The 14,115-nt window shown below is 42.1% G+C and overlaps 1 protein-coding gene across 1 annotated transcript; it reads right to left on the bottom strand.

Moving 5' to 3' along the window:
• Positions 1-435: 435 nt before the first annotated feature.
• On the bottom strand, positions 436-12,674 carry LOC131130785 (chemokine-like protein TAFA-5). Its single transcript, XM_058074768.2, has 4 exons — positions 12,276-12,674; positions 8,041-8,190; positions 1,729-1,856; positions 436-804 (listed from the first exon to the last, which is right to left on the bottom strand). The coding sequence occupies exons 1-4, from the start codon at positions 12,364-12,366 to the stop codon at positions 796-798; spliced, it is 378 nt and encodes a 125-aa protein (XP_057930751.2). The 5' UTR covers positions 12,367-12,674; the 3' UTR covers positions 436-795.
• Between the last annotated feature and the right edge of the window lie 1,441 nt (positions 12,675-14,115).

Consider the following 14,115-nt stretch of genomic DNA (forward strand, 5'->3'; position numbering starts at 1 on the left):
AAAACTGTCATTTTTAAACCGTATAGCCAGATTGAACATATGTATTGAAAATAAATAATAAAAAATAATTTAACTCTTTCTACATAAATACTAAATAAACAAATAAAATGCAGTTCTCAGCACAGTCTCTGTGGCTAATCCTGCAACTCATGTCCATCCATCCATCCATCCATGCATCCATTTTCTATACCGCTTACCCTCATGAGGGTCACGTGGATGCTCGAGCCTATCCCAGCTGTCTTTGGGCAAGAGGCGGGGCTAATAATTTTAGGAAGACAAGTAGGTAACAAAATGAAGTTAGATAAAAAGATGATCAGTGCAACTTATCCTCATCAAAATTATTAGTGATTTCCCACCTGATCATTTTCATGTGTAATCTTCCTTCCGTTCAAGTTTGTGGGCTTTGATTCTTTCAGGCAGAACAACAAAAATCACTGAGATGAATGACTTTAATGAGAAGATTCATCATGACAGTTATCAGTAACTTCAGCTGATACCTACAATCTGAACCGAAAAGAAAACCTTCTTTCATGAAGAAGTTCAGGATGTCATGTTGGTGTTTCACCCAAAGTCAATTTTTTTTACGACAATCGATCATCCTTCAGCATTATTAGAAGTCCCCATGGACATGTTGTCTTCAAGAGTCTATGTCTTTGTTGACTCTTTGGTGTGTAAAAAAAAAACAACAACCTTTGTTCAGAAAAAAACAAAACAAAACTTGACACTGATCTTCATAGACCGCTTAGACCACCGATGGTTGACGAGTGATGGGAAGATTCCATCGTGTCACCGCTGTCAGGACACCTGCCAGACATAAGCAATCCATAGTAGAGTAGGTTACTTCTAAGAGTGAGAAAAATGTGGCTAGAACTTGTTCCACTTTTCCTAAAAAGCTTTCTACAAGATATTGGTCTCTCTGGGGATTTTTTTTGTCCCTTTATGGATCTTGAACTGGGGACAGTAGTGCTGGAACATTGATAAGATAAGTGTCATCTGTATAATGTGGAAAATATCTGATAAAATAATTATTAAAAAGTGTTATATATAAGGACAAAAAGTACAGGACCTACGACAGAACCCTGAGGAACCTCTAAAGCATTTTCAAGTTATCATTTGTGAAAAGAAAATAACACCAAAAGCTACTCAAACTGCAGTTTCACTCCTAAAACATGACATGACAACATGTATGGATTTCTTCCTATCCTCAGGAGGCTGAGAAGCCAAAAAAATCTGACTAGATCATAAAGAGGTGTTCATCTTTATGTATATAATAAGTTCCTATAAGAAGGACGCTGCGGGTTGGAAGACTTAATTATTCACAGCGTCAACCCAACTCATCCGGAAGCGCCTGAGCAGAACCAGAGATGGGACTGTTGATGCTGAATGCTGACTGTCAGCTTGGAGACACGCAACAACAACACGCTACACTTTTTTTTCGCTGTATAAACTTCCTGCAAAACCCCAAAAGTCTCACGGTCAGACAGTCTAATGGAGATTTTCTAGTGTAGTCTCAGTGATGTGCAGTGAGGTTCATGACTGAAGAGGCGCTGATCTATCAGATCTCCTCACATGCTAACAATTAGACCACCGTGCGGCATCATTGGACACATTTTATTTTATGTTATCGTTCTTTTTTTACTGTTAAGCCAGAGCCTCCCCGAACCGCACATCATCGCCATGCTCACAAGCATGGCCAGTAAAATACACAAAGACTTGCATTGGTCTCACCGTGGTGGTCTTGACTCGGCCCCCCGGTTGCGTACATGTCCAGCCCGACTGGTTGATGAGGACGTCGCAACCCTCGTTGTCCAAACACGGACTCATGAGACACCACTGACGAGTGACGATGATGTCCACTGAGAAGAGAAGAGGTTATTAGCCATTGGCATGATCCAAGTCATGTTTACTGTGCACACCTTCATCAAACATTCATAATAATGTAATTATGCCTAAAAACATCAACTTTTTTACCAGTGGTATATACATGCCATAAATTTTACCTGTATTAGAATGTATTTATACTGTAAATTATTACCAACTTTTAAACAAGAAAAACGCTGGTCTATTTTTGCTGAAAAAAAAGCATTTCACTAAAAATAAAATTTGCATTTTCTGTGAATGCAGAATCATAAAAGCACCATAACGGGTGGGAAAGTTAGGATGACTCCAAAATAGAGATATGGCGACAACAGCTTTTCATGGAGCCCATAATTCCTGGTAGCACCCCTATGTGGGGGACCCACTGTTCATTCATTCATTTTCTACCACTTATCCTCACGAGGGCCAGCTGGGATGGGATCTTCGCCATCCAATCACAGAGCACATATAGACAAACAACCATTCACACTCACATTCATACCTATGGACAATTTGGAGTCGCCAATTAACCTAGCATGTTTTTGGAATGTGGGAGGAAACCGGAGTACCCGGAGAAAACCCACTCATGCACGGGGAGAACATGCAAACTCCACGCAGAGATGGCCTAGGGTGGAATTGAACTCGGGGACCCACTATACAAAAAGCAAAAAAAAAATGAAAACCCGGGGAATGAAGTATGCCTATAAAGCCTCACAAAACCTCAAAGTTGGCTTCTCAGTTAATGCACATTTTGCTCTTTCTTCATTTTTTTTGCACCACTTCTTCCAAAAGAAGAATGAGTGAAGAATCAGAGTGTTACGAGAAACAAAGAATATACACAGGAAGTTATGTAGTGTTTTTGCTAGCAATATAATTACTTTAATAATGAATAATGATTTTTTAATAAACATCTCTCAGTGGTAAGAAGCTTTAGCATTTTAGCGTTTTCTACAGCATCTGTAATGTGTAATGTGTTTTGTGCTGGACAAATGAGGTGCGAAACCCTTGCGCTGTGTACACTCAATTCTGTACAATGGGTAAAGAATATATGATGTTTATTTCCTGTGGGAGGCAGGACTAGATGAGTCACGTGATGCATTAGTGCTGCAAAGGCTGCTGGGAGATGAGAGGTGACATTAGTTAGTAGTCTGTTGGTACTACTGCGATACAAAGTGACATAAATACCAACATGCAACTCTCTCTAAAAGGTCATATGAGTCTTATTGTCTTATTTCATTGTTTGTTAGGAACTTTCTGGATTCATGAGTCTGCTTGGCTTACATTATGAAAGTAACACATCCACACAAATCTTCTTTAAAAGTGCCAGGCGATGATGTTTGTTTTAGTTGCTCATCAAAAATAAGATCATTCATTCATTCATTCATTTTCGACCGCTTTTTCCTCACAAGGGTCACAGGGGGTGCTGGAGCCTATCCCAGCTGTCTTCGGGCGAGAGGCGGGGTACACCTTGGACTGGTCGCCAGCCAATCACAGGGAACATATAGACAAACAACCATTCACACTCACATTCATACCTATGGACAATTTGGAGTCACCAATTAACCTAGCATGTTTTTGGAATGTGGGAGGAAACCGGAGTACCCGGAGAAAACCCACGCATGCACGGGGAGAACATGCAAACTCCACACAGAGATGGCCAAGGGTGGAATTGAACCCTGGTCTCCTAGCTGTGAGGTCTGCGCGCTAACCACTCGACCGCTGTGCAGCCAATAAGATAATATAAAGTATCAAAAAACTACTTTATAAACATGGAGGCTGACTTACAGTATGTGTTAATACTTGTCACTGTGACAATGTAACCACGGCAACACTGCACAGGAGTGAACGCTATTTGCCTTTATTGACCTTGATTTGTGCTCTGGAAACAACAAAGGGTCTTCCCCAAAGTGTTCCCACAAAGTTAGACACCTGCAATTGTCCACCTGTCTGTTAAGATGAAGAATTAAAGATTTAGGAACAACTAAGGACAATCGTTCCTGATGTTTTCTTCAGTGGAGTTTGAAAGAGGAAAGCCAATGTGACGTAAATACCAGCATGCAGCTCCGAAAAAGGTCATAGATGTTTACACAGAATCGTATTTACAATCACTTGTCATGCTCTGCAGCTTGCATGACCAACATCAATGTTCTGTAACGGCACTTCCACGTGATGCGCCTGACGTGATGCAGACTCGAGCTGTCCTATCTAGCCTTTGAGCATGTGCCTGCTGAGACAACCTGAACAGTCCAGTTACGATCGATTCAATGCCCTGACAGATGCACCTAAGCTGCAGGAGCAGGTAAAAGACTTAAAAAGCCTCTAGAAGCTCCTTCAATTCAACAAAGTGGATATTGAATCTTGTCCACACACATTTTGTGTGCTTTTAAATCCTTGCTCATACTGCACAAGGAAAGGCAAAGCTAATACGGTCAGACGGTCAAGCTGATGGAGAAAAAGACAACGTGTCATCTGTCTCTCACCGTTTTGTTGACATTAAGTGTGGGCAAATATCTCGTCTCCAACCCATACTGACCAAAGGACACACAATCGTTACTATCAACCTGATATCTAACGCAATCAAGCTTTTCAAAGGCTCTGTTCCAGGATCCAGACAGAATCCAGCAGAAGCAGCGGGAGTCTTCAAGTCACCAGGAGATCTGAAAGTCGCATCCAGCTGTGTCAGTGTCTCCAGACGGCATTGGAGACAAAACAGCTGCTGACGAAACACAGTGCAACTCTAGCGTGTTCCAATTAGAACCTCAACTCATGTGGAAACATGAATATTATTAACAGTCAGTAATAGTTTCTCAGTACTCCATATTTGCCAATACCAATCCTATTTGATTGATCATTATATGTTCCACTCCAGATCATGCTCCTAATGACTAAAAGTGCTACGTGAGTTATTTGGTTTCAACTCTATTCTAATAATTACACTGGGTGCCATGATTCTTTTTACATTTGCAAACACAGTGTGCATTTACAGCAGTGATTGAAGTATGAAGTGCATATTTACAAAAAGTGAAGAACTCACCCAACACAATACATAAATTGAGGAGAGGTCCCTTGTCAGCTGTACACTAATCAATTGGGGGTGATAATAATTATGTATAATTGTGATGACTGACAAAGAAAAAACATTTATATACTGTATATTCATTGCTAATCATAATTTTAAAGGGGACCTATTGTGCTTTTTCCACTTTTCTGACCTATAAATGTAGTTTAGTGTAGCCAAGGTTTCAGATAATGAGGTTTGCGCATTTCAAAGTGAGCCCTGAAAGAAGTTTGGGATGGCTCAAAACGCTCGGTTTCAGAGGGCGTGGTAAAACTGTTCATTTGTGACGTTACAGAGGAGCAGGCTTCCTTATGAGCGTGGCTGTAGGCCCAAGCTCTGCTTCCTCTTCCTCAAAGGCTTTATTCATTTATTATTAGATTTAGAATGTTTTCAGTGCGGGTTATCATGTGTAGCTGCTCTATAGGAGTCCACAACTCAATACAAGTCACAATACAACAGGTTTTTAAGGTCATCAATTTTAATGAACCGCGGGAAGTTGGTGATTCATACAAACACGGCAAACAGGGAAATAATCTGTCAGCCTTGTTGACTGTATTTTTCTCAAAAGCACCACATTCAGTACTACAAGCAGTTTTCCAACTCACTTCATATCCCCAGCCAAACCAGTCGAAGCAAGCAGATGTCAGTGACTGATGCACGATCGTGCCCGCTGTCTTGTGAAATGCACCGTGTACTTTATGAAACAAGTGTAAGATTGCAAGGTGCATACTGCAATGTATTGAAATGGTTGTAATATTTTAGCCATACATGCAGAATGCTTGATGCTGCTCTTGTGCTACTGTACTTAATGTTGAGGCCAGTCAATGCAGGTTACCAATGCAGTACCACTGTCTGTGTACTGCTAACTGAAAATTAACAAAATTCTGTTATTATAGGGAGCACGCCTGTTTTGTGATAACTTCATAGAAGAAGACAAGAGCACATTTCAACGGAAAAAAGTGGTGATGCTACCCCAGTTTAGTTGTTGAGTGTCTGCACAGCGCTGTGCACCATGCATGTCATGAAACAAGTTTACCAAGTAACTTTATATCTGAACCAAAATAGTGTCGAGCTATCTAAGTGGAGACATTATGACATTTGCGGAGTTGTTTTCAACTTCCCAATTGCACCGTGTATGTGAACGAGGCACTGCTGAGCTCCTATGTGGCTCCCGCTTGCAGTGTCAATCTAGGGAGACGCGGTTGCTGTCTGTGACAGGCAATCACAGAACGTGAATACATGATGAGCATTTTCTTTAAACACGAATACGTATAATGATGAAATGTACCAGATGTACCAGAGCCCTATTGGGCTCATCCATAGTAACTATATTGTCACTAAAGAAAACATCTACCGGTTATAATAATGGTGCTGACTTGTAATTACCTGAGCTCTAACAACAAGGATGTGTCTGAATTGCCCTATATATTTCCTTTGCTTTCTCGTCACCGTTCACATTGGAATCAGGCCACTCCGACTTCTTGCCAAAGGCTATAAAGTGGGAACCAAAGTAGCAAGGATAAAACAGCTTTGTGTGTGTAGTGCACACTTCAGCAAGGAGGATTATGTTCCTACACGCCCAAGACAGAGGAAAAAATGTTTTGAAGAGCTCTGCTGTTCCACCACCCCAGGGATGATCTCGCTGCTATTTTACTGCCTTGTTTAGAAGCTAACGGGATTACACTCAGAACCGGTTATCAAGAATCAGCCAGTAGCGTTGTGTACAGCAAATCACCAGAAGGCGTACCACCAGTGAAGGTTTTACTCGACATTATGATGACTGTTATTGTCAGCTACATGAAAGTGTGGTCATCTCCACGTTTCTAAGAGAATACTTCAAGTAATAATATATAATGTATATTCATTCATTCATTTTCTACCACTTATCTTCATGAGGGTCGCGGGGGTGCTGGAGCCTATACCATATTGTCTACTCACATTACAGCTGTGGGTTTAGCTCAGGGTTGGGCAAACTACGACCCGGGGGCCACAACCAGCCAGCAAGCATTTGAAGCCGGCCTGCCAGTTGTTTCTAAGGTATTTAATTTACACTTTTAACATACAAGTTGGGCGGCACAGCGGTCGAGTGGTTAGCGCGCAGACCTCACAGCTAGGAGACCAGGGTTCAATTCCACCCTCGGCCATCTCTGTGTGGAGTTTGCATGTTCTCCCCCGTGCATGTGTGGATTTCTCTGGGTACTCCGGCTTCCTCCCACATTCCAAAAACATGCTAGGTTAATTGGCGACTCCAAATTGTCCATAGGTATGAATGTGAGTGTGAATGGTTGTTTGTCTATATGTGCCCTGTGATTGGCTGGCAACCAGTCCAGGGTGTACCCCACCTCTCGCCCAAAGACAGCTGGGATAGGCTCCAGCACCCCTGCGACCCTCGTGAGGAAAAAGCGGTAGAAAATGAATGAATGAATGAACATACAAGCAACATGACTTGGAAGTAGTCATTTTAAATTCTACAAACCTTAAGCCACATAATGAAATACACTAGTCTCAAATTGTAAAGCACATTTATTTATTGTTAAGAAAGTGGCTAACTGTTCTAATGGGATGTCAGCCTCATAAGCACACATTGCTTCAAAACGTCAACAAACGTAAATGTTAGATATATTTTATGACACTCTTATGGTCACGGAAGTGTGTGCGGAGAACCCCTGCTTGCTTCCATTCACGCGAATGAAGTGAATACTTTCCTACACGAACGTTCCTTCTCCTTACGATGACAGCATTTGATTCATCTTATATATCTGCCGCGGGGCGCAGTCATCAACTCTATCATTTATACCGGTATAAACCATTTGCATCATTGAAAGAATCTATACTGGTATACTGGTGTATAAAAAATATCACCTAACCTTAATATACGTATATACTGTATATACTGTATGAATATATACAGATCCACAAGCAGGCAGGGCCCAAGCACCCCCAGCACCAAACACACTCCCTGCACTTCCCTTTCTTGTTGACAATGATTCTTCTTTTGGAATAGGTGGTGCAAAAAAGTCAAAGAAAAAGCAACCTGCACATGAACTGAGGATCCATATGCTCCACGTTGATGTAAGATTGAAGTTACCGCCATGAGAAGGCAGTACTCTGAACTATCATCTTACCATCCACGCAGGCCGGCCTGGCTCGCGTGGTTCCAGCGATCTGTCCTTTCTTGCAGGCACAGCGTGCCGTCTGCCGGGCAATTGTCCTTTTGGGCTGACTGCTGTCACGGTCCATCGTGATGATCTCACAGGTTCCGGTCGACAGATGACCTATAAAAGATACATAATATACGTTTAAAATATATGTATGCGTCATGAGCATAACAGTTTAATAAACAGATACAGTCAGATGGAAAAATGAAACTTCAGGGGATCTATTTGAGCCTTGCATGACTTTTCTCATGTTGTTTGACTTATCACCTTAATGATAAGTATTTGTTGTTATCCAGTCAATCCCCACTTACCACAGACTTCTGAATCTGTGAGTAATTGATACATCCATAAAAATGCCTTTATTTAACACATGGCTCGCTCTAAAACACAATCGAGGTTTACACCCTCAATATGTCTCATATGCTTATCAAACGCATTTTAAATAGTTACATTTTACAACATATAGGCAACTTATGAATGATAATTTATTAAGGTGGGGAACTATGGCATGTTCAAGGACCGCCGAACAAAGTCTGACATCTCAACACTTGTCGAAAAACATTAGCAATGAAGCATAAAGACAACCTTGAATCAATGTGGGTACTAAGGGGTGTCCCAATCTGATACTTATAGGTTATCACATGGTTTGTCTGGTATCAGGCCTTCGGCCTTCGGCTGATACTGACACTTGGGGGCATGATACCTGGCCTGATACCAGACAAACCATGTGATGATCTTATTATCACATACTATTTAATCATGAGCTTATTATCACGTACTATTTAATCAAAAGACCATTTTGTTTCCAGAAAATGTTCAGTTTATTACATGTATTATATCTAAACAGTGTAAACACAACAATTGCAAAAATATTCCAACAATAATATTTTATCAACAGTCTTATCTTATCAATGTCTGACAATTAAAGTTCCATTAATCAAGTTTGGGTTTTTTGGTGACTGGAGAAGCACTAGGCACTAAGCACTCGTGTGCTGTTCTCTGATTGGTTGTTTCACGGGCACGATACCAGAGCAGCGTGCTCCGAGTGGACAGCTACAGGGGCTGATACTGGACATGGTTAAACTCTATATTTTATCAGTATCACTGCCCTGGGCTTTGACACAGTATCATTTCGGCCTTCTCCCGTATCATTCATGGGCGGTTTCTAGGGTACAGGGCCAATTAATACTGTAGTATGTGATAATAGGCCAATATCAGCAAAAAAAATCGATTGAAGACTTCGTCGTATCACATGGGTTGCGTGTGTATTTTTAGTCTGAAAAAAGAAGTTGCAACGACGATTTGTTTTTTATTGGCCAATTGCACAATGACACAGAAATCATAGGGCCCTAGCAGAATGTATTCTTTTAACATAATAATTATGTACTTTGTGAAGTTGAGTGTGATCTCTCTGTTGAATTCCGGGAACCAGTAGAACAATGCGGGCGACATCATGTCGCAGCAAATGAAGCTCATAATCGCATTAACACCGCCGACGCTGCAATGTAGCCTGGAGGCGACACAGACCCTAATTAGCAAGCAAAAATCATCTCCTCTGCTCAATTAACTCACAATGCTCCTGTGTCATGATCAGTCTGTTGGTTTTCTCTTGGACTGGATCATCTTTTGGTAAAATAGCACCCCTCAGATGCCACACATACTTTGACATAAATGTTTAAAGGCCCACCTTTAACGCTTTTTGGTAGTGTTCCCCTCAATATTGTCATCTGTAATTCAGTGTGTCCAGTATTAAATACATACAGTACATACATTTTTACTAGTCGGAAGTTACAAACTATTGCAGAGATCCGCCTTTTCTTGCCTTCGTCCTGCAGAATTCCCTCCCACGTATATGTGAGGGGGGGGATGAGCAATCTCCCAAAGCAAAATGATATCTGACACCCATGTCAAAGGTCAGCAAGTGGAGGCTAACACTGATAGTGAGATGAAAGGAGGCAGTGTGGTTCTGTTTTGCTGTCAGATGCAACTTTTAGACATCACCTTTGGCTGTAGAAATGTTATCACATGTTGTCGCCTTCCTCAAATTCACATATCATTTCACAGTGGTGAGGTGTCACTTCCTCGCCCGCAGCGTTTGCGTTCCGGAGCAGGAAACGCCAAGAAATACATGTGAAAGCATAGCGGCGAAGACGGCTCATTCATATTTAAAAAGAAATCATAAAATAATGAGACGGACGGCAGCTCATTGTTTACTCTTTTCTTTGTGTTTTTTTTTTTTTTTACCAATGATGGCTGACAAGCTCTCCGTTGTGTGACATATGCTTGATGTGTGTAAATAATATTCTCTTTATTACATCACGTGACATGTTTGGAGCAACTTGTTAGCACCAAACTGTATCAGAATGCGATTGTAAAGACAGGAAGAAGTCCAACATCTTTCCTACATGTCTATTTGTGTACATCAGTGGTATTTTTATATGGACCCACCAGCTAGGCTACACATTTTTGGAACCCCCTATGTGCCTTGGATCACATACTAGCATCCACATAATACAGATATCCTCAAAGTTGTATAATCATTAGTCAAATGATCAATGACTTATGAACAATTACTTGATAATGAAGTTCTGCTTGGTGTTTGATAGCAGACATGATTTTCAACCCATCTGTTTGTTAATCCCCCAAAGCTGTGTACAAAATTGAATTGTGTTTGAGGTATAGCGGGTGTTTGGTTGAACTGTGTGAGAAATTTCAATCAATGCCACAATGTAGGTTAATCGCCACAATGTAGTGTATTTGCCAGAAAAGTAATAGCACAGGCAACACAGTAAAGGTGCATGCGTTGCCATAATGTGAAAAAATACACAATATATTACAAGTTGTCTATATGTGCCCTGTGATTGGCTGGCGACCAGTCCGGGGTGCACCCCGCCTCTTGCCCGAAGAAAGCTGGGATAGGCTCCAGCACGCCCGCAACCCTTGTGAGGTTAAGCGGTAGAAAATGAATGAATGAATGTACGTATATTACAAGCTACTCATTATATTTCTACCACGTTACACTCTTCTGCACGCTTCCCTTCTGTGTGTATGCTAGCAGCCCCGCCTCCACCCACCGGGACAAAGAGACTGTATGACTGAGAAAAGGGCTCACTTAGTTCATGCCAGTGGGCCAAGGTACTAAAACCAATGCACAGGCAATCTACTGAAGCCGGCAAAATTATTGAGTTCATTTTAATTTGTTGTGTGATGAATTAATTTACGATCACGACGGGCCTAGTGCCCACAAGACTGCTTTTTTTGTGAGAAGAAAAAAAGAGACCTTGTGACACACATACTGGATACACAGTGCATATAAGGGTAGACTTATCATTAGACAAACACAGACATGCCTGAGGCCACTAAATGTCTCATAAAACCTGATTATTGATTGTTTTTCTTTGATTAAAAGTACAATTAATTCTTAATTCTAGTGCTGAAAACGACATCAAAATGCGTATCATGATCATTTTGACAGCTCGGCCCCTCCCTTCTCATGCAATGGACTATTCCATGTTACTGTGTGTGCAGATTGGTTCCTGAAAATTGGATCAAAACAAACTTGGTTTGCAGAACTGATGCTGAGTTGCACCAGTGAAGCTGGGAAGAGAAGAAGGTGAGAGGAAAAGTAACAGATTTTATCATAAGGTAGACAGCCAGTTGTTTTAGGAATGAAGCTGTGAGTGACACTTTGCATCAAAGATGCAAGTATTAAAGCTGTATACTATATTAAATGTTGCTTAATATTCTTAGCAATTACAGTAAAAGCATTGAGAAGATTCACTTATCATGTAATAATAATCAGACTTTAACTAGCTAAGGAAATAGAAGAATCTTCTCATATTGACACTTCTTTTTTGGGAGGAGGGATGAATATACAAGGCAATGTAACTAGCAACTTAAACTGTAACAGTTTTCAAAAGCAGGGGTAAAATTAAATTAAATTATACCCCATTTTTGTACAAATATTAATTGAATCCCACTGGCACTAAGGGACACACACTTAAAATGGAAACATAGACGGTGTACTTGTGTACTACACTACTACAACACACTACACGCTGCTAGGTGTGTAGGACCGTGGAGGAGAATAGAGAGTCAAGCTGATAAAAAATCAATAACAATCTTAAAGTGGACTTCTTCACGCTTGCTGACTTTGATTTCCTGTCCACTACAACAACAAGCTTCTGGAGTGCCAGCCTTACCTTGGTGCAGGACGTGCTTGTGGAGGACAGCGAAAAGGAGCAGGCAGAGCCCCGCGGCTGTTAGCGACCACAGCAGCCGGAGGGGCTGCATGGGGGAGCCCGGAGTCCGGCGTCCAAGGTGGGCTTAGCCGGAGGACGAAGCCCCCTCACGGCACCACATCCCCTGCGCCTGCAGTGACAAATCCAAGTGGGTTTTCCTTTTCAAGTTGCTCCAAAAGACTCACTTGCCCACTTTTACAGCCTCCAACTACATCGTCTCACAGGCACCAGTGGACCCAGTGGAGCAACTCTGCAGGCAAGTTGCTGCTTCCGCTGGTCCATTACCGGCTGATGGAGGAGGAAGTGATCAAACTGTTGCCTGCTCAGAAGCTGAGACGTAAATTGCCGCTCTCTGGCTCTCTTCCTGTCTCATACACACACATGCGCACACACACATGCAGTGACGTCACGACAGAGTTTACAACTAACATACCGTCACATTCGCATCTAGCTGTCTCCATGGCAGCAGACACGCCATCTATTTAATTGAATGGTTGGAGAATTCTCACTCAAATCAATGAAATTCCTATATTACTCACAGTCACTAGTGGGGGGCATGTAGGCACGGTAAGTGAGGATTGTTATGCTAGGTTGTGATGTATTACTGGCGGACTATAAGATAGAGTCTCAATTACGGGTCTGCTTTTTCCTCACAAGGGTCGCGGGGGTGCTGGAGCCTATCCCAGCTGTCTTCGGGCGAGAGGCGGGGTACACCCTGGACTGGTGGCCAGCCAATCACAGGGCACATATAGACAAACAACCATTCACACTCACATTCATACCTATGGACAGTCACTAATTAACCTAGCATGTTTTTGGAATGTGGGAGGAAACCAGAGTACCCGGAGAAAACCCACGCATGCACGGGGAGAACATGCAAACTCCACACAGAGATGGCCGAGGGTGGAATTGAACCCTGGTCTCCTAGCTGTGAGGTCTGCACGCTAACAACTAGACCGCCGTGCCGCCTAGGTGAACTCATTCATTCATTCATTTTCTACCGCTTTTTCCTCACGAGGGTCGCGGGGGTGCTGGAGCCTATCCCAGCTGGGGGGAGGCGGGGTACACCCTGGACTGGTCGCCAGCCAATCACAGGGCACATATAGACAAACAACCATTCACACTCACATTCATACCTATGGACAATTTGGAGTGGCCAATTAACCTAGCATGTTTTTGGAATGTGGGAGGAAACCGGAGTACCCACGCATGCACGGGGAGAACATGCAAACTCCACACAGAGATGGCTGAGGGTGGAGGCAAACATCACGTTTTGACTAATCAGGCCAAATGTCATCGCATCAGTAAACTGCAAGCACACACTTGTCAGCTAAGCTAGGATGAAAGTAAAGTATTATTGTCTGTCGTCCATGACGGCCGTGTCAGGTGTTCATTTCAGTCGTCACGTATTACGTCGGACACTCCATCCCGCTTGACGGACGTTTTCATTTCCACAAGCAGACCAATCATAACCTCATGACAGCAGAATGATGAGGAAGCTAGCGACCACAAGAAAGCAACACGTGACACCTAGACTCGTCATGAGATGAACGTGTCACTTTAACCGTCATTATTCTGAACAGCTTGTCAATCATTCATCTTCACTGTCACTACCGCTTGTCAATGCAGGAACTATTAGAATTACAGGCGATCTTCATGTTACAATGTGATTACGATGCACTCCAATAAATTATGATACAAAAAAATTGGGATTAAAATGAGAATTTAATGAGAATTAAAACTTTATTTTTATGGTCGATGACAGCTGCAAAGACCTCCTAACTCATCTTATTCAAATTGC

Source organism: Doryrhamphus excisus, linkage group LG1 (assembly GCF_037039965.1).
Source record: "Doryrhamphus excisus strain RoL-2023G ecotype Guam linkage group LG1, RoL_Dexc_Guam_v1.1, whole genome shotgun sequence".
In the NCBI taxonomy this organism is placed as follows: domain Eukaryota; kingdom Metazoa; phylum Chordata; class Actinopteri; order Syngnathiformes; family Syngnathidae; genus Doryrhamphus; species Doryrhamphus excisus.

Excerpts from the sequence above, each read along its gene's own strand:
- LOC131130785 (XM_058074768.2), bottom strand. The coding sequence starts at position 12,366 with ATGCAGCCCCTCCGGCTGCTGTGGTCGCTAACAGCCGCGGGGCTCTGC. Across the intron at positions 8,191-12,275 it reads CAAGCACGTCCTGCACCAAG|GTCATCTGTCGACCGGAACC; the intron begins GTAAGGCTGGCA and ends TATCTTTTATAG. Across the intron at positions 1,857-8,040 it reads CAGGCCGGCCTGCGTGGATG|TGGACATCATCGTCACTCGT; the intron begins GTAAGATGATAG and ends TTCTCTTCTCAG.